The 23,837-nt window shown below is 56.3% G+C and overlaps 1 protein-coding gene across 27 annotated transcripts in view; it reads left to right on the top strand.

Annotated features, from left to right (window-relative positions):
- Positions 1–244: 244 nt before the first annotated feature.
- Positions 245–23,837, top strand: part of ABLIM2 (actin binding LIM protein family member 2) — a 185,502-nt gene continuing 161,909 nt past the window's right edge. For 7 of the 27 annotated variants that reach the window (XM_017539059.2, XM_037742195.1, XM_037742197.1 and 4 more), the window contains exon 1: positions 249–396. In XM_017539059.2, the coding sequence (XP_017394548.1) occupies positions 387–396 (10 nt within the window). In that variant the 5' untranslated portion in view covers positions 249–386. Of the gene's footprint in view, positions 397–23,837 lie in introns of all 27 variants that reach the window. The other 20 variants (XM_037742200.1, XM_037742205.1, XM_017539081.2 and 17 more) reach the window with 6 other exon arrangements.

Below are 23,837 nucleotides of genomic sequence, written 5' to 3' on the forward strand. Positions count from 1 at the left end.
CGGTCTAAGAGCGATTGCGAAAGGCCTCAGCCGCCGTCGCCGGTCTGCGCCTGCGCTGGCCGCGGAGCGTGCGGGGACCTGTAGTCCGTTCATCCGGTAGCTGGGGCGAGAGGCGGAGAGGCGGGAGCGAGACGCCTACACTTCCCAGGGTGCTCCCGGCCCGGAGCAGGCGCGGGGCGGGGCCGCCAGGAGGGGCGTGGCGTGGGCGTGGCGTGGGCGTGGCCTGCGCGCGGTGGGGCTGCGGCGGCGCTGCCGGGAGGGTGCGCTGGGAGCCGGCGCGGAGCCGGCGGGCGGGCGGAGGATAGCGCGGGCGCGGCACCTGCGGGCCGGAGTGTCGGGCTGCATGCCGCAGCGCCGGGCCGCCCCGACTCCGAGCTGCTGCTGAGATGAGTGCAGGTGAGTGCTGGGGGCTGAGGGACCGGCGGGTCCCCGCGCTGGATCGCGGCGCCGCCAGGGCTGGGTGGCATTCGCAGGCTGCACCTGCAACGCCGGGGAAAATCACCCAGCGGCTCCACCCAACTTTTGCTCCAGGATTTTGCAGTCCCGAGGGGCCGGAGCGCAGCCCCCTGCCCTGCGCCCGGAGCGCGTAGCTTAGTGGCGCGGGCCGGGGTCCTTTCCCAGCGCGCCGGCCGGCGTGGCTGCGCCGGGCTGTCTGGAAAGCGCCCCTCCTTTGCTTCTCACGGGGGTCCAGGTTGCTCCAAGCTGCAGAAGGCGGCCGGGCGGGGATCCGGGCGGGGGCCTGGGATCTGGGCGGAAGGGCCGGGGCCCCAGCAGACCTAGGCACGCAGAGGTGAAATGACAGGCGGGGCTTTGCAGCGGGGGCCGCCGCCCTTGCGTGGCTCCGGCAGCGCCTGGGTTAGGGGCGTCAGGCCGACCCTCGGCCCCCGTGACTCTCCGCAGCAGATCTGGGGACCCGGAGCCCGCATGTGTCAGACACGGCTCCGACCCCATCTCTGCGTGTCTCCAGCCCCTCACCCCTGCGCATCGCATCCCTGCCTTTCCCGCCGCACCCACCCTCCGGGATCTGACGGCCTCTGTGCGGCCTGGAAAAATCCCACAGCGTTGCAGCGCAGCCGCGCCTTGTGCTGTTGGGGAAACTGAGACTTGGAACTGGAGCTCTTGGCGGTGAGCCCTGGAGGCGGCCTGAGGATGCCTGGATCTGAGAGCCTCCTGGGGCCCGCACCAGGCTGAGGGCTCGTCGTTGCATTCCTGGCAGGGAAGGTCTGTTACCCCATTTTTCAGGGTGTGACCCGAGGCGCACCAGGCTTGAGTCACTTCCTTGGCTCAGGAAGGGGGGCAGGGATTCGAACCCGGTGCTCACAGACTCTTGTGCTCTTTCCTCTAAGCCTGTCTCGCCAGGGACTGCAGTATGGCCCTTGGCCATGGTGTAGAAACCAGTGGGGACAGCGCTTCCCCTAGGGAGATTGGACTGCGGGGAGAATGTGCATTTAGTGAAAGCCTCCTGTGCACTGTAGGCCTAGAAGGGGGCGGGAGCTGAGGGGCCAGGGACTCCCCTCCCTTGGGAGACGGTCTGCCTCCTCCTCCCATCCAAGGAAGGAGGGACTGCATCGCAGGGAGCCTTTGGGAGTAGCTGAGAGCAATGGCAGGTGGTCAGGGAGGTCGGAGGCAGAATCCTTTGGAGCAGGATTTCTGAAATGGCCAACCTAGTTATCTGGGGGTGGCTGGGGCACCCTGAGACTTGGCAGAACCTCCAGACACAGTTATCTAATGGCAGGTGGGGATAATGACTGGGTGCACGCAGAGTAATTTTGTGCCTCCTATGGCCATAATTGATACCTGTGGTCCCCCTGTCATCAGGGAGAGCCTCTGAAGCAGTGCTGACATCTCTCCTCTGCATCTGTGGTTGCTGTCCCCAGAGAAGGGGTGTATGGACACTGGGGCATTTGGGGGCAGAGACTGGGGTTTGACCCGTGGTGCCTGCCTGGTGGTCTTAGGCATAGGTGGCACCTTTCGGAGCTTAGCTTTCTGACCTGTAAGAGGAGTAGCATTGGTTGCCTGGAGGGGACAAGGTACAACGTGAAGAACCCCACACATGGGAGGCCCTCGGTAGTTTGAGATGGTCATTGCTAGATGGCCAACTCAGCTCAGCTCCTCTGAGTCAGTCCAGCTCTTTGGAACTGGCTGTGTGTGCGTGCTCCCGGCCACCTGTCGCCCCTGCCCAGCCCTGTCCCCAGCCGATGATGCACATGGCAGACATTTCCACCCACACAGTAGGGGAGAGCAAACAGCTTGGGCCCTTGTTCCTGGCATGTGGGCTCTAACGTCCGGCCACTGTGTGTCTGGCAGGACAGGAGCTTCCATCGTCAACAAGGGCAACAAGGACAGGTCCCCCATGGCGCTCCCCAGGCCGGCTGGCATTACTGCAGAGCTCAGCACTGGGAGGAGTGGCTGAGCATCATCTGGTCCAGCCTCCAGCTGCCCAGATGGACCAGAGGATCAGAGCCCAGGGCAACCTGTCCAGCCCTCCTGAGCTGCCGGCTCCCCGTTCCTTTGGGCTGTGTGCACGTCTTCAGTGTCATGACACAGGTGCCTCCAAGATGACTCGGGTGTGGACTGAGGCTGTGCAGTTGCCTTACTTCTGTTGCCTGTTGATTTCAGGTGGCCAGAGTGATTGTTTATATAGCACAAGGCAAGATTGGGGGAGATGACATCCCGTACCAGAGAGGCCTGGATCTGAATCCAATGCCCTGACTGTGGGGCTCCCCTGCCTCAGTTTCCCCAGTAGTATGGAGGGCAGGCCTTTAGCTCTGAGTGCAGTGCCAGCCCACACATGGTGAGCCCAGCAGGTGACGATGGGTGTGATGTAGCTTCATCTTATTGTAGCGCACATGGTCACAAGGGGGGCAGCTGGGGGAGGGGTTGAGAAAGGCGCCTGAGCTGGGGCAGGGGGTGGGGTGGGAAGGGATTCCAGTGCCAGGTCTGCCACCAGTGGGCACCAGATCCTTGAGCAAGGCCTGTGCTCCCTCTGAGCCTAGGTGTCCTACCGGGCAGCTGCCGGGCTGGCAGGTTGGATCCCCCGGGTGGACAGAGGCTCCTGAGAGGTTGTATCAATTTCCTCCCTAACAAAGCACTAAAGACCAGGTGGCTTCAATGGAGCTGGAAGGACAGTTAGGAATGCTCCAGCCCAAACCCACCCACCCGCACAGAGGGCAAACGGAGGCTCAGGGAAGGAAAGGCAGCTGTCCAGGAGCAAGGAGAGGCTGTGGCAGAGCCTGAACCTGAGTCCTAGTCCTCGGACTGTGGTCGGCACAGGTCCTAGTATTTGGAACAGAGACACATTTCTTCTCCTAAGCCAAGAATGGGCAATGACGTAGCCACAGAAAAGTCCACCTCAGCCTCACTAGTAACAACAAAAAGCTAGAAGCCACCAAATCATGGAAGCGAGTGATGGCATAGAGCCATCTGTTCCGCAAAGATGTACAAAATGCCTACTACGAGCTGATACGGTTTGGCTGTGTCCCCACCCACATTTTACCTTGAGTTGTAACAATCCTCACGTGTCAAGGGTGGGGCCAGGTGGAGATAACTGAGCGTGGGGGCGGTTCCCCATACTGTTCTCGTGGTAGTGATTAAGGCTCACAGCAGCTGATGGTTGTGTAAAGGGGAGTTCCCCTGCACGCGCTCTCTTGCCTGCTGCCATGTGGGGTGTCCCTTGTCCCTCCTTTGTCTTCCGCCAGGATTGTGAGGCCTCCTGAGCCATGTGGAACAGTGAGTCCATGAAACCTCTTTCCTTTAAAAATGACCCAGTCCTGGTATGTCTTCACTGGCAGCATGAGAGCAGACTGATTCACATCCCACGCTGCTCCCAGCCCTGGGATTCCACAGCAGACAGAACAACCCAAAATCCATGTTCTCTTGAACTTACATTCTAATTGGGCGGTGGGGAAGATATGTATACGAAGTCACTACGCACGTGAAGAATTAGCTACCTATGTAAAGAATTTCTAATGTTAGGAGAAAATAGGTTTAATTTAGAAAAGAGCTGAGGGCAGAATTGTATGTCACGTGGGACGTTAACGCTACAGAAACAGCCATGGCGGTGCTGTGTGGCCGTGCCCTCGGTGCCCGTCTGTAAGTGGTGGGAGAAGGAGCAAAGTTTCCCCCTTCGCACCTTTTTACTTTCCATGTGCTTTCCAAATTTTCTTCATGGTGTTTTCTTTTGTGCTGAAAGATCAAATGGAAAGAAGAGAGCACACTGTGCCTCCAGCCCTGAGAAGGGCACGTGCCGGTGGGAAGCCGTGACTCCGGCAGAGGTCCGGCGGCTCCGTTCTGCAGGGCCACTGCCCGTTGCATGGGATGGTGGTGTCTCCCAGCACTGAGGGAGCTGAGGACAGGCAGCTGCGCCGCCGTCCATTTGCCTGCCTGACTCCACTCTGGATGAGGCACAGCAGAAGCCAGACCCTCCTGACCCAGAAATTCATCTGAGGCTGTATCTGGAGAGGACCACCATTGCGCAGGCACTGGTAGTCTGCGCTTAGCCTGGTCACCCCCAAGCTCTGCGCTGTTCTTCCTTGAGGCGCAGGGTTCCTTCCTACCCTGGCCACCCAAGACCCTTGACTCTCTCTGGTTTCTGTCGATGAGATAGTTTAGGGGTAGATAGGATATTTTCTAGAATCAAGTCTCGAGTTTGATGAACGCTTGGAAAGTCCAATCGTACTGTCCCAGAAAAAGGTGTGTGTCTCTGACTCATGGAAAAGCTGCCTGCCCCACGCCCTGGGCTTCCGGACCATCATCTGGGCCATGGGAGACCGCTGAGCTCACGAGAGGAAATTGGCAAGACTGGGAGATGAAGGGGCCTGTCTTGTCGCTGGCCCTTTAGGCGGGCACTGCCTGTCCTTGAGGCCAGACCAGGCTGCTGGCCCGATGCCATCAACCAATCCCAGAGCCTGGATTCCGTGGCCCCTTTCCTGCAAAGACGCTCAGAGGGCTTCCTTGCTGCACCCCTTGGCTGTGCCTCTGCCTGAGTAGGGCTCTGTGAGACCTACGCTGAAGTGGGGTCTTGGGCTCACACCCAGCCCTGCCACTTGCTAGCATGATCAAAGACCAGACCTCCATGTCCTTCCTTCCGTTGCTGCCTCTCCCCAGGGTCTTGGTAGGGTTTGAGGGTGCCATGAGCTGATCAGCCTCTGCCTGGCGCGTGGTAGAGGCTCACAGAGGTTGTTAAAATAGCTGCGATAGGAAAACATGGGCTGTGTCCTGGGGTAGCTCCTAGTGCTTGCGGCTGATCACATGGCTCCTGCAACCATCCCCCCATGATGCGGCTGCCCCAGTCCCAGGGAAGCCCCAAAAGAGCGGACCTCCGAGGCTCACACCCAGCGCAGAGCAACCTGAGTCAAGCAGTCTTAGTTTACTGCAGGAATGTTTCCATCTCCAGGGCTGCTCAGGATGTCTAGGGTGTCGGGCAGCACCCAGGTAGGACAGGCTTAAATGTCGCAGAGACCTCAGCTCATCAAGTGCTGCACCGGGGCCCTGGGCCAGATGCTCGTGTAGGTTTCCTCCCGGGGTTCTCACAGCACTGCTCAGAGCGGCCCGTGGTATCTCCACCTACGGAGGAGGAAATGCCTGTGAGTCCCATCCAGAGACCTGGTGTCATGTGATTTGTAAATGGCAGAGCTGGGATTTGAACCCCAGTGTGTCCGACTCAGCCGTAGACATGCATCTCCCCCACTGGGCGGGCCCTGTCTGCCTGTCCTCCGCCTGTGTGCATTAGCCGGCCGAGATGGGGGATGCCTTGCTGCCTCATAATGTGTGGCTGAGTGCCGGTCTGGATACAGCGTGGCCCGTTTGGGGCCATGACAGTGGAGCTTCTTGCTGGAGGTCTCGCATAGCCCACCTTCTCGCCTGGGCCATGGTGCGTTATTACCATTTTCCAGGTGCAGGTCCTGCCAGCATGGAGCCAGGAGGCAGGATCAGACCCAAACCCAGCTCTGTCTGGTTCCAGGTCTCCACCTCCTATGGGGTTCCTGCCTGGGGTCATTGCATGGCCCCGTGATTCACCCTCAGGTAGCCTTCCCTTGGCTGAACCTTGCCAAGCGTGGTGAGAGGGCACTCTGGTGCCTCAGAAGGCACACTGGCTTTGGGCCAGCACACTCGGCCTCCAGCCCCAGTCGTCACTTGCTACTTGTGTGTTTCTCCGAGCGGATTGCTTAACTGCCCTTTGCCTCAGTTTCCCCACATAAAAGGCACAGGTGATGACAGCTGCTTTTGGAGGGTGCTGTAGACTCAGAGGTGCTGAGTGGGAGTCCAGGGCCTGGGCACAGCAAGCACCAGGGAACAGGCAGGGTGGCCTTTGTCACAGCTGTAAATACCCTCCACAGCTCAGGGACAAACCTGACATCATGCCCCATGGAAGCTGCTGTGGCATCATCAGCCACACCCAAGGCTGGGTTCACAGCTTCTCCTCCCCTTCGCTGGTCCTGCTGTCTCCCCTGCCAGCCCCATCTCAGTCCTGTTTAAGGGCTTCAGCGAAGCACCGGGAGGACCACCAGCACCTGCAGAGAGCCGCCCAGCTCCCAGTTCTTCTCATCACAGCATCCTCAGGAGGCGTGGTGTCTTGAGTCATTGGTCCCAGCTCTAAGCTTCATTTTAGCTGCATTCTACTGAGTGGTCCCCACCCCAGGCGGCAGCAGCGGCTCCTCCCGCCTCCTGCACGGAGCTCAGCTCGCACCCTGTGCTGGAAGTTCAGGACTTTGGTTTCTCCGTGCTTAGAGCAACCCGTTAGAGACACGATCGGGCAATGTGAGTCCAGCCAGCACATGATGGAAAGTGCTCAGTGTCACTGTGGCTGGCATGCTGGCTCTGTCCCCTCTGGCGTCTGTCCTCAGGGCATGGCGGGACCTTGTACTGCCTCCCCTGCAAGCCGCTCAGGTGGAATGAGAGGGGGTGTTCCGTGAACACCTGTCGAGTAGAAGATGAGGGATAGGTGGAACTCCGTCCCGCCTCAGTGGGGCCTCCTCGTCTGTGCTGTATTCCAGGTGAAGCACTCACAGCCTGGCCCCTCTCTGACCCTCTGCTTCTGCGGACCTCAGTGTCCCCAGGATCTCACATGGAAAATGGCATCCATTGGTGCTGCAGCCGGACACGAAGTGCCCAGGAGGAAGAATTCCAAGCACCATTCAGACCTTCACCCTGGCAGCCGAGTTTCAAATGCCCTGCGATGTTCCAACCCCTTTGCCCTACAGTGCTCTCCAGTTAGGCTCCCTGAGTGGTGCCGGGAAACGTGGGTGCAGGTGGCTTACTTGGGAGATGACCCCAGGAAGCACGAGGGCGGGCTGAGGAAGGTGAGATGGGGAAGGGAGGGGAAGCCAGGAAGGGGCATTTGGCCGGGGGAGGGACACCTCTCTGGCAACTGGGGCTCAGTTCCACTGGAAGCCTCCGAATCGCCCCACAGGGAGGTCGGCTGTGAGGGTTCTTTCTCCATAGGTCCAGTCCTGTCTGGGCACAGGGTTGAGTGTGAGGTGCTGGGGAAGCCTCAGCCTGGGTCCGGGCCTCCTCTGTGTCCAGCAGTCAGCAGCCCCCCCAGAGGATCAGAGCTCTTCCAGAATGTTCCTCCTGTCCCTCCATGGCTATTTATGAAGCACCTACTTGTACTGTCTGCCCTGTCTTTGCTCTGATCGTGCTGTCTTTGCCCCAATCCCCAAACAGCCCTGCATCCCTCCGGCCGCCTTCTGCCTGCCCCCACTCTCCTGGAGTCCTCCTCCTCTCCTTTCAAGGCTCTGCCAGACTCATGCCACCGCAGGAGAGCTTCCGCTGCACCGCCACTGCTGCCTCCTCCTGTTTTCCCTCTCCCCCTCGCCGCCTCCCACCACCCACACCCCCCCCCACTTCTGCCCACCCCAAGCCCCTTCTCTGCTGAGGAAGGTACGCGTGGTGGGCTTTGGTGAGGTGTTTCTCCCCCGTAAGGTCGGGCCACTGTCCCTTGGTGCCTGCCCACCTGGGCCTCAGGGAACCACATCAGAGTTGGGGTTGGGCTTCCGCTGGGCCCTGACTTGTGCCCCCTCTCCTGGGATACTGGGCCTAGGGCTGACTTTTCATGACTAAAGGGCCATTCACACGATAAAGAAAGGATTTTGTGCAGGTTCATGCCTCACTCAGGGAAAAGGCCACCCGTGAGTGTCCAGGGGCTGCTGCCACCTGTGACCACAAACTGGGGGGCTTAAAGCAAGAAAAGGTGTTTCCTCCCAGCTCTGGAGGGAGCAGTTCAGTGTCAGTGTCAGAGGCTGAACGGTGCTGGCAGCTCCCCCGGGGGCTGAGGGGAGGCTCAATCCTCACCCCTGCAGCTTCGGTGGCTGCCAAATTCTGAGGTTCGTGGCCACATCGATCCAATCTTCAAGGCAGTGTCTTCAATCTCTCTCGGCTCCGCCCTCACGAGACACCTCCCTTGCATGTGTCACCTCCCATCCCTCCTCTCCATGAGGACTCTTGGGATTGCCCTGAGGACCTGCCCGTGGAATCCAGAATTGTCTCCCCATCTCCAGACCCTTTCTGTAATCAGCTGCAAAGACCCCTCCCCTTTTAACCATATCTGTCACAGGTTCTAGCGACTGAGATGTGGGTACCTTCTCGGGGAGGCATTACTCAGCCGGACACGGTCTCTGGGTGCATTCTGTTTCTGCGGCCGATACCTTTGCTTCTCCCCGTGCGTCTCTAGGATGGATGAGGCGGTGAGAGTGACCTCTCATAGGATAAAAAAAAATGTTACTCACTAAATTTAAACATCCCGGGAGCTAGATCCTGTCACAGACTGTGGGCACGAATATCAATTGGTACAATCTTTTGGGGCGCAGTTAGGTGAAATGTATTGAGCCTTAAATACGTTCATGCCTTTTGATGGAATAATGCTATTCCTGGGAATCTCTTCTGAAGAAATGTTCTGAAACGCAGATGTGAATTCAGAAGTAAAAAGCCATTGATTGCAGGGGTTACACACTCTGCAGCGTAAATGTCCAGCTGCAGGACACTGGCTAAGGACAGCACTGTCCATCCATATCAGCGGTTCTCAAACTTCTAGGGCCTTAGGGCTCAAAATTACTGAGGACCCCAGAGAACTTCTGCTTATGCGCATTTCTTGATATTTACTGTATTAAAATTAAAGCAGAATTTAAAAAAAAATTGTGGACCGGGCACGGTGGCTCACACCTGTAATCCCAGTGCTTTGGGAGGCCGAGGTGGACAGATCGCCTCAGCCCAGGAGTTCAAGACCAGCCTGAGCAACATAGTGATATGTTGCTACAAAAAATAAAAAAATTAGCTAGGCAAGTGCCTAGTCCCAGCTACTCTGGGGGCTGAGGCAGGAGGATCGCTTGAACCTGGGAGGTTTAGGCTGCAGTGAGCCGTGACTGCACCACTGCACTCCAGCCTGGGTGACAGGGCGAGACCCTGTCTCAAAAATATATATAAATAAATAAAAATTGAAAAATGAAACGTGTTAAACTGCAAAAGGACAGTGACCTCTTTGCATGTTAACATAAGAGCATTTTTTAGTGAGCTGAGGCACTGCTGAACAGCTTTGCAAATCTCATTAATACCTGGCTTTGTAGGTGACGGCTGGATTCTGATGTCTGCCCTGTGTTAAATGAGTTGTGACATCACATGTCACGCGGCCTCTGCTAAACTCCATTGTACACTCAGGAGAGAGTGAGAGTGAAAGGGAAACCGTATCTTCGTGGTGTTGTTGAAAGGATTTTGACCACCAGACCCTGTAGGGGGTCCTGAGGACCTCCAGAACTCCCCAGACCACACTTTGAGAGCTGCTGACAAAAGATGGAATATTGTGTACTAAAAATATTATGAAGCATGAATAAAATACATGTTAAGGCTGGTGGCAGACGAAGAATACAGGACACATCATTTTTTACACTCTGCAAAATATGCAGAAAAACATCTCAGAAAAAAATGTGCCTGGATCATGGGCAATTCCCCTTTGTTCCTAATGCTTTGCTGTTCTGTGTTTTTACTGCTTACTCATTTTAAGGACATGGCAGTGGCGGGTTTGCTCAATGCTAGCTCTCAAGGACACTCCATTAGAAAGCAGCTGTCAGCCTCCCCGGCAGCTGGCCAGGTCCTCTTGCTCTGAGATCTCTATTTTGGGAGGTGGACTTTCACTGCTGAGCTAGGGCTGTGAGTGGTATTGACATATTACAAGCACAGGGATCTCTCGTGTGTGTGCGTGTGCGTGCATGTGTGTGTGTGTGTGTGTGTACATGAGTGTGTGTTCTGGGGATAATGGGATAATTCAGTCTACAGTTATAAAAGAGAGGGAGTTCTGCTCTGGAGCACAGTCCCTGGTTGCCAATGAGAAATTAGGAGCTGGCCTGAGATTTCATGTCCTCAGCTGGAATGCAGGCAGCCAGCAGGGCTCCGGCAGAGAGCTAAATATATCCTGGGTGTCCTGGCAAACTCAGGAACCCCCGGCTGCTGACCAGAGTGGGACCCAAAGGGAGTGATTGATTTGTCTAATAAAAATCAATATCTGGCAGGGTGCTGTGGCTCATGCCTATAATCCCAGCACTTTGGGAGGCAAGGTGGGCGGATCATCTGAGGTCAGGAGTTCAAGATCAGCCTGGCCACCATGGAGAAACCCCACCTCTACTAAAAATATATAAATTAGCTGGGTGTGGTGGCACAGGCCTGTAATCCCAGCTACTCGGGAGGCTGAGGCCAGAGAATTGCTTGAATCCGGGAGGCGGAGGTTGCAGTGAGCGGAGGTCACACCATTGCAGTCCAGCCTGGCCAACAGAGTGAGGCTCTGTCTCAAAAATAAATAAATAAAAAATCAACACCTGCCATTTACAGAGCACCTGGCAACGCTGGGCATGGGAGCGAGGCTGCACAGGTTGATCTCCGACACCACAAATCCCAGTGGATCGACGTTACTGCTCCCAGTTTGCAGATGAGGGTGCTTGGATAGGACAGGAGGTGTGGCCCGCCCCAGGTCACACGGGTGGTAAAGATGGGAGGTGGGCTTCCCGCTGGCGTGTCTGGCTCTCAGAACACCCACCCAGTGCCACCGCCTCCCCAGAGTGTATCTCCCCACGGGTTCTTCCGCAGTGAGTTCTGTGCCTGATAAAAAACGTCCCTTTTGTGGATGGTGCCTTTTTCTGCCTTCTGAAGAATTCACGCTTCTTGATGAAGGGGTGCCCAGCGGCTGGTAGAGAACAGCAGCACAGCGGGGTAAGAGTCCTGGCCGAGCGCTAGCAGCATCACCTCTGTGAGTCCTCTTGACACCGGGTGGGGGGGTCGGGAGCTGTGACTCCCCATTTTTCAGGTGGGGACATAGAAGCAAAGTGACATGGAGAAACCTGCTGCACACCACCTGCTGGGCTGGCACCTTGTGTCCTTCTAGACCCTGTGCTCAGCTGAGTGGCACCCTCCCTCCCTCCATAATCTGCATTAAATGTGGGCCAGCTTTCAGTGAGGCTTTCTGTGAGCCTTCTCTCAGCTCAGCACGGGAGTCGCTTGATGTGCTGTCTGTGTGTTTGTGATTCTTCTCCTCGCCTTGTCCTTCAAATGGAGCAGGTGCCCCACAGGCGGCCCTGGAGCCCAGGAGCAGCGTCATCACTGGGGAGCCGTGGGGGTGGCTGCGGATTTTGGAAGCGACTTAGAAACTCTCTCTTCTTCCTTAGAATGACCCACAGCCTCCTAGGAGGTTGACAACTTGGAATATTTTGCTGGAAACTGGGATTTTATTGGGAATTTCTGCCCCGGCACCAGTGGCTGCTTCCCCGCGGAGGCTCTGCTTGCAGCTCTGATCCCTCCCCTTCCCCCAGCTCGGCCAGGCACCCCTGGGGCCCAGCAGGAGATCCCAACAGGACTTTGCCCATGATTTGGGAGGGTGGGACCTCCGGGCTACAGCCAGCCCCTCCTTGGTGTTGACTTGGACAGCTCCCAAGAGGCAGCTTTCAGGGCGGGGCTGTGGTTTCTCCCCAGACCTGAGTCCTCCCCTCCAAGGGCCTGTTCCCTGGGTGAGGACCTGCCTCTCCCCGAGGAGGCTGACACCAGGAAGGACCCCCTCCCCAACAGGAGACCCCCCGGCCTGCTGCAGAGGCCCGGCCCCACCCCCGGTCTCACGGGCAGCCGTGTCCTCTAACATGCAGCACGCAGTATCCACAGGCGTGGCGGGGAGGCTAGAGGTGGTGTGTTCCCTGCAGCATGTGGCTCCTCTGTCCAGGCACTGGGGGCCGTTCTTCCCTCCAGGAGCACCCAGCCACCGAAGAAGGCATGCAGCAAGTGATGACAACACACCGGAGAAAGCACTTCTCAGGGAGGGAGGCTGTGGGGCCAGAGAGAAGGTGAACCTGGCCTGAGAGAGAAATCCTGGCAGGGTTCCTGAAGGAGGTGACATCCAACCAAGTAGGAGTTAGCCAGACAAAGCAGAGGAAGAAGGCACCTGACAGCAGGGACAGCTGGTGCAGAGTCCCCGAGATGGGAGGGAGGGGGTGTGTTTGAGGAACTTCATGCCCTGACCTTAGGCCCTAGGTAGGGTGCAGGGTGCAGGGCTCCACAGTGCTGTCTGCCTTTCATGCACCGTGGTCCCCCAGTACCTCCCACAGCACCTGGCTGATAGTGCGTGCCCAGCGACACTGCAGGGAACCCAGCCTCGGGGGCCTGGGAGTCAGCGTCTGGGGGAGGCTCTTTCCTTAGAGGGGTGGGTAGAGGCCCCTGATGGCACAACACGCAGATGCCTGGGCCTCAGCCTGGGATGCTGTGATAGAGCTGGGCAGGCCCCGGGAGATGCGTTTGCAGAAGCCCCACCCACCAGCCTGCCTCCCCTCCCCTCCCCGCCCCAGCTTGGGCACTGTTGACGTTGACACTCCTTTCAAGATTTTTAGCCGTGAAGGGAGGGGAGAAGCACAGGGCCAGTGTGTCCAGGGTCAAGGGAGGACTGGATCTTGGCAGATGGGAAGGTGGGGTGGCTGCAGTGGGGAAGGAGGCTGGCTGAGAGGGTTCAGGGAACAGGTGCCAACGCCACGTCCCTGTGCCTGCCCACTTGTTCGCTGAGTTATCTTCTTGCCGTCCCACCTTCTCCAGACCTGAGGTTCCTCGAGGGCCGGGCCAGGCTGATGTCCTCACTGAGGGCTCATTGATGAGAAAGGGATGGTATTGTCCTTGGAAGGGGGGCAGGGTCCAGAGAGGGGACAATCAGAGCTACGCAATTGCAGGAAGTGGCCCCTTTGGCCCACCGTGTGGGGGAGAGTGAGGGACATCAGGGCGAGGCTGCTGATTTGGAAGCCCTGCTTTCCCCTCTGTGCCCACCTGGTGGCCACAGCCACGTCAGGGATGCCATCGCTCACGAGGTGCCACTCAGCAGCTGACCCTAGCGAGCCTGTGCAGCCCACTCACAGCCCTGTCATAATTTCACTCTAAGTGGAGGGCTGGGGTGGGGCACCTGTTTTGAGGCTTGGCAGCATCTTGTTCAAGCTGGTAGCTCTTTAGCTCCTGGGCTGTGGAGGCGATGGGGAAGCTGGGTGACCAGGATGCCCTCTGTGCCTGAACAGAGTTGTCGTAATGGACTCTGTCAGTGCATTCCCTCGGTGCCGGCTCTGGGGGTAATGTTGGGGCAGTGAGGTGGGGCAGAGTCCCTGCCCTCAGGCAGTGTGGGCAGCAGGAGAGACCATCTGGGAGCAGGCAGTCACAGCAGTGGGGGGCAATGTCATACAAACTGCGAGACCCAGACACTCTGGGAGGGGCTTGAGCCGGTGTGGAGACCCTGGCAGCGTCCCGGCCCTTGCTGTCCCAGATCTGAGAAAGAGGGTTAGTTATGCCAGGAATAGAACCCTCTGTCTCCCATGGCACCACCTGACTCAGGGCACCTCGAACAGCTGCGGCACTAGAGGCTGGGCTTGCAGCTGGAGGGAGGTGGGCTGGGCACGGCGCTCTGGTGGCCCCAGGATGACAGGGCCAAGCAGCCTGTTCCCCTCTGCACCCATGGCTAAGTTTTTCGGTGGGCTCCTGCGTGGAGCAGGGGGCCCCTCCCCATCCTCTGAGCTCCAGGGTGCATGTATTTGGCCCCACGTAGGTGGACAAACACACCTAGATACAACATGGCAAGTAGCCCTGGGTGCAGTCTCCTTTTACTTAGAACTCACAATCGCCCTCACAAATAGGTCTCCTGGGGACAGACCTGCACATAAACGCACTCCTAATATCAAGCGTAACTGGCGGTATTAGGTGCGGATGTATGTGCTCATGCCTGTAATCCCAGCACTTTGGGATACCAAGGCAGGAGGATCACTTGAGGCCAGGAATTTGCGAGTAGCCCAGGCAACATAGCAAGGCCCCATCTCTACAAAACAAAAATTTAAAAAGCGTAATCTATGCTTGGTATGAAGCATGACCTCCCTTCCCCTTTCATGGAAGTCGAATCATTCAGATGTTGGTAAATGTGTTTGGCAAAGGCTGTTCCCTGGTGCCTGAGCTTCAGGTGCATGGAAACCAGCTGCAGAGAAAGCTGTGCAGGAAGCGGGTGTGGCGTGGCGTGCGGAGGAGGGAGAGGGGCTGTAATTGACTGCAGGTCATGTCTGGGGCCTGGATGTGTGGGTCTTATAATCCATAAGATTATAGCTTTTGTTTGCTCTGGGCCAGGCACTCCCATGTTTGTGATCTCTTCAGAGTGGTTCCAGAATTCCTAGAAATGCTTGGGGCTCTGGGGGTTGGGGAGAGGGGATGGCCAAGGTCACATGGCCAGGAAGAGACAAGGCTGTGATTTGAGCTCAGGGCTGTCTGTTCCCAGTCCCAGGCCCTTCCCACTACCTGGGGATGACTTGCAGGGCGGCGAGAATATCTAGACAGGTGAGGCTAAGGCAAGGGCAGGCTGGGGCTGGAGACATAGGCAGGGCCCACCTGAGCCTGAGGCCAGGTTCAGTGGCCTTGGAAACCAGCCCTGGCTGCAGGCTTTGCCGTGGATTTGAGTGAGGACAGAGTTCTAGAAAAACACCGTTCACACCCCCCAGGCCTCCTCTGCATTGTTTCAGCTTCTAACTCTCCAAAGCTCTTCCTGGCGGCCACCTCCCTGCCTTGAACCCCGCCCTGACCCGGAAGCTGGGGGAAGCACACTCTTTCCTAAATATCATCAGCCCTTCCCTCCTTCCACACGTGTCTGGGTGCCGCTCTCTGCCGGCCTCCCTGGGACACAGCCCTCTTATGTGTTCTCTGGGGTTGAGTTTTTATCATCGCTTTCATCAGTAGCAGCGGCCGTGGGAGTCATGGTGCCGCAGACAGAATGCGCGTTCGTTTTTGAAGGGGCAGCTAGTTAAAGAGAGGCCACGTGTGGCCCCACCTGCAGACAAGGCCCCGCCACTGCCGCCTTTCCCCCACCAGGCTTCCAAGCCTTCAGGTGGTGCACGGTGTGGTCCTCCTCCTGCACTGTTTCACCAAGTTCCCAACTGGCATGAAATCCCTGACGCGGCTGAGTCCTCAGCTGCCATGTGGGATCCCCCTGCATGGCTCCCTGTGGTGTGCCTGACCATGTTCTCTCTTTCCTTCACCAGATGGAGATGGGGAGCATTTATTTTGTTTTGTATTTTTTTCTTAATTTTAAGTTCCAGGATACACGTGCAGGACGGGCAGGTTTGTTACATAGGTAAACGTGTGCCATGGTGCCACACCTATCAGTCCATCACCTAGGTATTAAACCCCACATGCATTAGTTATTTATCCCGATGCTCTCCCTCCCCTGACCCCTCCAACAAGCCCTGGTGTGTGTTGTTCCCCTCCCTGTGTCCATGTGTTCTCATTGTTCAGCTCCCATTTACGAGTGAGAACATGCGGTGTTTGGTTTTCTGTTCCTGTGTTTATTTACTGGGGACGATGGCTTCCAGCTCCATCCATGTCCCTGCAAAGGACATGATCTCATTCCTTTTTATGGCTGGAAAGTATTCCATGGTGTGTATGTACCATATTTTCTTTATCCAGTCTATCATTGATGGGCATTTGGGTTGATTTCATGCCTTTCTATTGTGAACAGTGCTGCAATGAACATATACATACGTGTGTCTTTATAATAGAATGATTTATATTCCTTTGGGTATATACCCAGTAATGGGACTGCTGGGTTAAATGGTATTTCTGGTTCTGAATCTTTGAAGAATCACCACACTGTCTTCCACAGTAGTTGAACTAATTTACATTCCCACCAACAGTGTAAAAGCATTCCTGTTTCTCCACAGCCTCACCAGCATCTGTTGTTTCTTGACTTTTTAAGAATCACCATTGTGACTGGCATGAGATGGTATCTCATTGTGGTTTTGATTTGCATTTCTCTAATGATCATTGATGTTGAGCTTTTTCATGTTTGTTGGCTACATAAATGTCTTCTTTTGAGAAGTGTCTGTTCCTGTCTTTTGCCCACTTTTTGATGGGGTTGTTTTTTTCTTGCTAAATTTAAGTTTCTTGTAGATTCTGGATATCAGACCTTTATCAGAAGGATAGATTGCAAACATTTTCTCCTGTTCCATAGGTTGTCTGTTCACTCTGATGATAGTTTCTTTGCTTTGTTTGTTTTTTGAGATGGAGTTTAGCTTTTGTCACCCAGGCTGGAGTGCAATGGCTCAATCTCAGCTCACTGCAACCTCCACCTCCTGGGGTCAAGCAATTCTCCTGCCTCAGCCTCCCGAGGAGCTGGGATTACAAGTGCCCGCCATCAAACCCAGCCAATTTTTGTACTTTTAGTAGAGACAGGGTTTCTCCATGTTGGCCAGGCTGGTCTTGAACTCCTGACCTTAAGTGATCCACCCACCTCGGCCTCCCAAAGTGCTAGGATTACACCACCTACCCACCTCTGATGCACCACCAACCCAACCTCTGATGATAGTTTCTTCTGCGGTGCAGAAGCTCTTTAGTTTAATTAGGTCCAATTTGTCAATTTTTGCTTCTGTTGTAATTGCTTTGATGTTTCTGTCATGAAATCTGTGCCCATGCCTGTGTCCTGAATTATATTATCTAGATTTTCTTCTAAGGTTTTTACAGTTTTGGGCTTTAAGTTTTAATCCATCTTGAGTTAATTTTTGTATAAGGTGTACGGAAGGTGTCCAGTTCCAATTTTCTGCATGTGGCTAGCCAGTTTTCCCAGCACCATTTATTAAATAGGGAATCCTTTCCCCATTGCTTATTTTTATGAAGTTTATTGAAGATCAAATGGTTATATATGTGTGGTCTTATTTCTGAGTTCTCTATTCTGTTCCATTGGTCTGTGTGTCTGTTTTTGTACCATTACCATGCTGTTTTGGTTACTGTAGACTTGTAGTATAGTTTGAAGTCAGCTAGCATGATGCCTCCAGCTTTGGTCATTTTGCTTAGGATTGTCTTGGCTATATAAGCTCCTTTTTGGTTCCATATGATTGTTTTGTAATTTTAAATTTTATTTATTTACCATTTTAACTGTTTGTAAGTATATCATTCAGTGGCATTAAGTTCATTCACATGGTTGAATGATGATGCAGCCACCATCACCGTCCATTCATAGAACCTTTTTCATCTCCCTAAACTGAGGCTGTGTCCCCATTAAACGCACACTCCCCATTCTCCCCGCCCAGCCCCTGGCACCCCCATTCTTTCTGTCCCTGTGGATTCAGTGACTCTAGGAGCCTCCTATCAGTGGACTCCTGCACGATTTGCTTTCTGTGATTGGGATTTCACTCAGTGTAATGTCTTCAAGGGTCATCATATTATAGCCTGTGTTAGAATTCCCTTCCTTTTCAAGGCTGAATAATATTCCACGGAATTGCTAGGCCACATTTTGTTTATGGATTCATTTGCCAAAGGACACCTGGGCGGCTTCTGCCTCTTGGCTGATGTGACAAAGTCTGCTGTGAATGTGGGCGTGCAGGTATCTCCTAGGGAGCCTGCTTTCTGCTCTTGGGGTAGAGACTCAGAAAGTGGGACTGCCGGATCAACGGCCATTCTTCATCTGAGTTTTCGAGGGCCCACCTGCTTTTCCGCAGTGGCTGCACCATTTGACACTTGGTGGGGGTGTTTTGAAGGCAGGACCGTGTCAGGCTGGCCTGTGAGCCCTGTGCACAGGGAGGGAATCCACAGCTTGGCTGTGGGGCTGTGATGTGGCTGTGTCTCACCAGCTGCACCTTCCATCACCTCCTCACCACACCCTGTGCCCAGCCAGGTCGAGCTTAGGGGCTCCCATGACGGCCATGCTTTTCCCAGCCCGATGTCTTTGCACAGGCTGGTCCCCTTGTTGGACGCCCCCCCTCCCTGCCCCTTCACCCAAATCCACCAGTGGCCTGCCCCATGGTGCGTAGTCCCTGTGGGCACTCCCCCCCACCCCGGGCCCTCTGCCACCCCCACTTGTCCCTTTGAGGCATGGACTTGTCACTTGTCAGGGGTTCATGCCATTTCTGCCTGCCTTCTTTGACCAGGGACTCTCAGAGTGGGGACTGCTTCGCCCAGCTCAGGACCCCCTGAGCCAGTGAGCCCCTGAGGCGGAGTGGGGGTTCCATTGCCTGCTGGGGACTAAGGGGCTGAGCAGTGTCCAGGTCAGTGTATGAGTCAGCCTGGCTGCCGTGACAAATACCGTGGCCTGGGCGGCTTGTGAAGACAGATGTTGAGCTCTCACAGTTCTGGAGGCTGGAAGTCCCAGATCAAGGCATGAGAGTGGGCTCTGTTGGGGGCCACCTCCTCAAAGATGGGGTCTTCTCACTGTGTCCTCCCATGGAAGGGGACAGCAAGCTCTTTGGGATCCACCCTCATGACCTAATCACTTCCCGAGAGCCCAGCTCCTGATATATCGCCTTGGGAGTTAGGATTTTCAGCACACAAATTTGGGGGGACACAAACATTCAGACCTTAGCTGCAAGCGAGCGGTCTTGGTTTCCTGAGGCCTGAGCGGGGAGCCCCTGCGTGCTCTGGAACACTGTGGCTGGACCGAGGCCACACGGCGGGACAGGGCACTAGGCAGTGAGGCGTACACTTAGCCACGCTGAGTGGGAGAATGTCCTTCCTCCGCTGCCCTCAGCCTTGTCAGTGTGACCCCAGCAGTGGTGCTGTTGGCACGTGCCCTACAGACCACAAGTTGTCGGTTGTCTGATAGGTCCCAGGGACTCAGGTGGCCCACTGGCACTGGCCTACAAAGTCAGCCATGTGGGGTACAGAAGGCGAGGCCCCCCCACCTGGTACAGCAGAGCCCCTCCCCCATGTCTAGTTTGGATTTGTGCTGCCCTGGGCACAGAGAGCATCTATTGGCATCACTTTAAAAAATAGTGGTACTATATGTTTGTTAAATTTCCATCTAGACCATTCTTAAGTGTGCCGGTCTGTGGCGCTGAAGACATTCACAGTGCTATGCAACCAGCAGCCCCGTCCATCCACAGGACCCGCTCGTCTTCCCAAATGGAAGCCTTGTCCCCTTCCACACTCACTCCCCAGCCCCTGGCACCCACCCTTCTACCTTCCATCTCTATGAATTTGACAACTCTCGGGACCCCCTCTAAGTGGCATCCTGTGATATTCGTCCCTCCGGGGCTCAGCCTGCTGCCCTCAAGAGCCATCCATGCTGTAGCTGCGTCGGGATTTCATTTCTTCTTAGGGCTGAGTGATGTTTTGTTGTCCACGTTTGTATAGACCACGTTTTGCTCGTCTGTTCACATGTCTGTGGACGCAAGGTTCATCTCCACTGCCTGGCTAGTGGAGATTCTGCTGCTGTGGACATGGGTGAGCACACGCACATCGTGTTTTTAATGGTCCTGTCAGCAGCTCCGTGGCAGGTGACCTCAGAGCAGGGACCGGGCGCCAGGCCCCACACACAGCACTTCTTCGAGCTGTTTCCTTCATTCCTCGCCACGCTAGCTCTTCACCACCTGTGAATGGGAGGTCTTACTGTCCCAATGTGCAGATGAGGAAGCAGGTCAGCCATGAGAGGCACCTGGCGCACACTACCGGCCTCTGGGCTGGGTGTCGGGGCGCTGGGCGGAGGACCTTCTGCCCTCGGAACCCGCATCGTCTGCGTGCCTGGAAAGCATCTGTCTCAATCCACTGGGACGGCTGTCACAGGATATCACAGCCTGGGCAGCTTAGAAACAGCAGACACTGATTTCTCACAGTCCTGAAGGCTGAAGGTCCCAGATGAAGGCCAGCAGATTTGTTGTCTGGGGAGGCTGCTTCCTGGATCATCGATGACATCTTCTCACTGCGTCCTCACGCACAGAAGGGGCGAGGGAGCTCTCTGCCGTCCCTTTTGTAAGGGCACCAATCCCATTCATGAAACCCCCACCCTCATGAACTAATCACCTCCCAACGGCCTCACCTCCTAATACCCTTGCGATGGCGGTGAGGACTTCGACATATAAATGTGGGGACACAGACATTCAGACATAGCAATATGTTAGCACATAGCGATAGCAAAACGTCGCCTTGCAGTGTGTCCCTCCTGGCCGCCCGGTCACCCCCAGGAGTCCAGTGTGGAGATTTGCTTACCTTTTCTCCCCCAGGATCCAACCCAGAATCACACATTGCAATTGGTTATTATGTGCCTTTGTCCTTAGCCGCCTTTATTCTGGAATGTTCTCCCTACCCTTTTTCCTTTTCTGTCTGCCTTTTGTGCCACGGACACACTTGAAGAGTCCAGACCTGTGGCCTTGTGGCGTGTCCCGCCATCAGGACTGGTCTGTTTCTTCATGTCTGGCTTTGGCTGAGCATTTTGGGGAAGGACCTGCCTCAGTGATGCTGGGTCCTTGCCTCTGTGCCCGTCAGAAGGCACACAGGACCCACTTGCTCCCAGGCGCTTTCAGATTTTAACACACCTTGTGTGCACCTAGCGGAAGTGAAAATTCTCACACGTGTGTCTTTGCGCCCACATGCAGATAGACGTGTAAGGGATATTCCCGGAAGTGGAATTGGTGGATGGAAATACCTTTGCCAAGCCACCCTCCCAATGGCTGTCCCAATTTGTACCTGTACCAAAAGGGCGCAAGCCCTTCGTCCCTGGTCCCTCCGAGCCAGCTCAGGACACGGTCAGTCTTTTAAATATTTGCCAGACCATGGGAAAAGGGGGCGCTTCCTGTCTTCCTGGCACTGCGGAGCCTGAGAGCGTCTTCATGCATTTCCTGGCCATTTGTGTCTGTGAATTTCCTGTCCCTTTCTTTGCTTATTTTTCTGTTGGGTTATTTGTCTTTATTGATTCAGGAGGCGGACGAGGCATGTGGCCTGCGTTTTGCAGGCAGGGAGATGGATCGCTATTGGTTTTAGCATGCGTTCTCCTTGGGCTGGGGCGAGCTGTGTGTGGAGGGGCTGTGAGCGTGGAGAGGGAAGGGCAGCAGGAGGCGGCCGGTTTCCAGCCTGGGCGAGTGCCTCCTTGGGGACAGAAAGCAGAGTGTGGTGGAGGAATGGCACCTCACCACAGGGAGATGCAGCACCATCACCTCGTATCCTCCCTGCTGGATTTTCTCACCACACCTCTGTCTGTGCCCACCCTGCCGTGGGGCTGCCTGAGGCCTTGGGAAGGGAGTCAGTGTGCTTTGTCCTGGCCTTCAAGGCATCCCTCGGGGCCCCTCCATATCCTCTGCTTGCCTTTGTTTCCGCCTGGCCTCGGAGCCTCTGACCTCCCTCCCCTCTTCAGCTTGGTGCAGAAGTCCTGTTCTCACAGCCACGGAGGGCACTCACCTTGCTGTTCACTGTCGCCCCCCCAGCCTGCCAGCTCCGGGCGTGACGAGACCCCCATGTGCCTTGCTCTGGCACCTGACAGGTGTTTCCTCCGTGGGCAAGTGCACTGGTGTTAGTGGCACTCAGGACTGTGGTGTGAGTGGGGACACTGCCTAGCTAGCCCAGTTAGTGGCTGCCTGGGTTGTTTCCATGGTGGCCAGCTCCCTGTTGACATCTTGGGGGGCTCTGGGAATCGCTGTCCCAAGGGGCGTTTACAATGCCCATTGTCCTGCAGAGATGCTGCCGGGGCCGGGGCATGGGCCCGAGTGGAGCTGGGCAGCTTAGGGTGTGCAGAGCACAGAGGGGTGAGGGGCGAGGACAGCAGGGCCCGGGGAGGAGCTCCAGCCAGGCTGGGGGGCTCCAGTTCCGGAACCAGGAGTTTGCTCTCAACCTGGGAGGCCTGGTAAGCCCCAAACAGGACCCTCTGTGCTGGAGACTGGAAGGCTAGTCTGGCAAGGAGTGGAGGGGCCATGGTGGGAGGGTGGCGGCCTCCTGTCTCTACCAGGAGATAAGGACCAGCAGGCAGGAGGGGCAGAGAAGAGATGCCCCACAGAGGATGGGCAGAAAGCTCCCTTCATCGGCTTCCCTGGTGCCAGGGCTCCAAGGCTGTGTGTCCCCTTGATAAGAAGGGGAAAGCCAGCTCTATGGGTTGAATTGCACTTCCACTAAGCTAAGCCCTGGCCCCTCCACACGTGACCTTATTTGACAGTAGAGTCACTGCAGATGGAGCTTGTCCAGGTGAGGTCATGCTGAATTTGGGAAGGGAGAAGAGGGAAGGTGATGTGAACACACGTGGGGAAGAGGCCACGTGACGTCGGAAGCAGGGGCTGGAGTGACGCTGCTGCAGGCTGAGGCTCGTGAGGATTGCCAGCCGCCAGCAGAAGCGGGCAGAGGCCAAGAAGGTCCTGCCCAGAGCCCCAGAGCCTGCCTTGTCCTCACAACCCCTGATCCGGGACTTCTGGCCTCCAGAGCCAGGGAGAGTGAATGCCCATGGTTCAGCCACCACCTGTGGCACTGTGTCACAGCAGCCACAGGGCACCCATCAAGTCAGGAACTGGGGAACAGAGATGCCAATTACCGAGTGCCCGCCATGTGCCTGGGTAGGGCCAGGCGCTTTCACAGGCATCATCTCATTCGGCCTCCCAGCAACCCAGTCCATGGCATCCCCATTTACAGATGAGGAAACTGAGGCTCTAAGAGGTGCAGGGCCGGGCTGCAGAGTGCTGGGGCCTGCTGCAAGCCCAGGACTGAGTCACCTGAGGAAAGACGGTGGGGTGAGGGCCTTGTTTCGTGACGTGTGGCATTGCTGGGGAGCGGGCGTGGCGGTGAGGGAGGGGGCGGTGAGCAGGTGTTCTGCATTCTTTCTTCTGATTGCATGGTGCCCGGGCCATCCTGGCAGAGGCATCCAGCACTCAGAGGGAGCTGGGGGCCAATGCTCAGGGAGGCTGGGGCTGAGTATCCTTCCCCTGGGACTGGACGGTCTCAGATCCCTCTAAACCTCAGTTTTTATGATCCTGAAAAAGCACTGTTTTCCTTGCTGTCAGTGAAAATCTCTCCCCCCGTCCCACGTTTCAGGCCCTGATCTCATTTCTCAGCTGTTAAGCAGTGTTCAGAAATGAAGATGTGAGTAATCGTGCCCCATCCATGCCACTGTGATGGGTGGCAGCCGCCGCGCTGGGCTGTCAGGGAGTGAGGGGTTGTGTGCCGGGGAGGGAGTGAACATGAGTGAGCAGGGGCACCATTGCAGCCTCGTGGGACCATGCACGCCATTTTCTTTCCAACCAGGTCCTTCCTGTGCCACTTGAGCCCTCCTGCTGGCACACCCCACATGCACGGAGAGATGTCCAGGCACCCCAAGGCCTGAGCTCAGCCAGCACAACTGTGCTTGGGGATGGAGGCTGCTGTGCTCAGAGATGGAGGCTGATGTGCCGAGGGTGGAGGCTGCTGTTCCAGGGATGGAGGCTGCTGTGCCGGGGATGGAGGCTGCTGTGCTCAGGGATGGAGGCTGCTGTGCCAGAGATGGAGGCTGCTGTGCTCAGGGATGGAGGCTGCTATGCCGGGGATGGAGGCTGCTGAGCCGGGGATGGAGGCTGATGTGCTCAGGGATGGAGGCTGCTGTGCCGGGGATGGAGGCTGCTGTGCTCAGGGATGGAGGCTGCTGTGCCGGGGAT

Source organism: Cebus imitator, unplaced genomic scaffold, assembly GCF_001604975.1.
Source record: "Cebus imitator isolate Cc_AM_T3 unplaced genomic scaffold, Cebus_imitator-1.0 Scaffold117, whole genome shotgun sequence".
NCBI lineage: Eukaryota > Metazoa > Chordata > Mammalia > Primates > Cebidae > Cebus > Cebus imitator.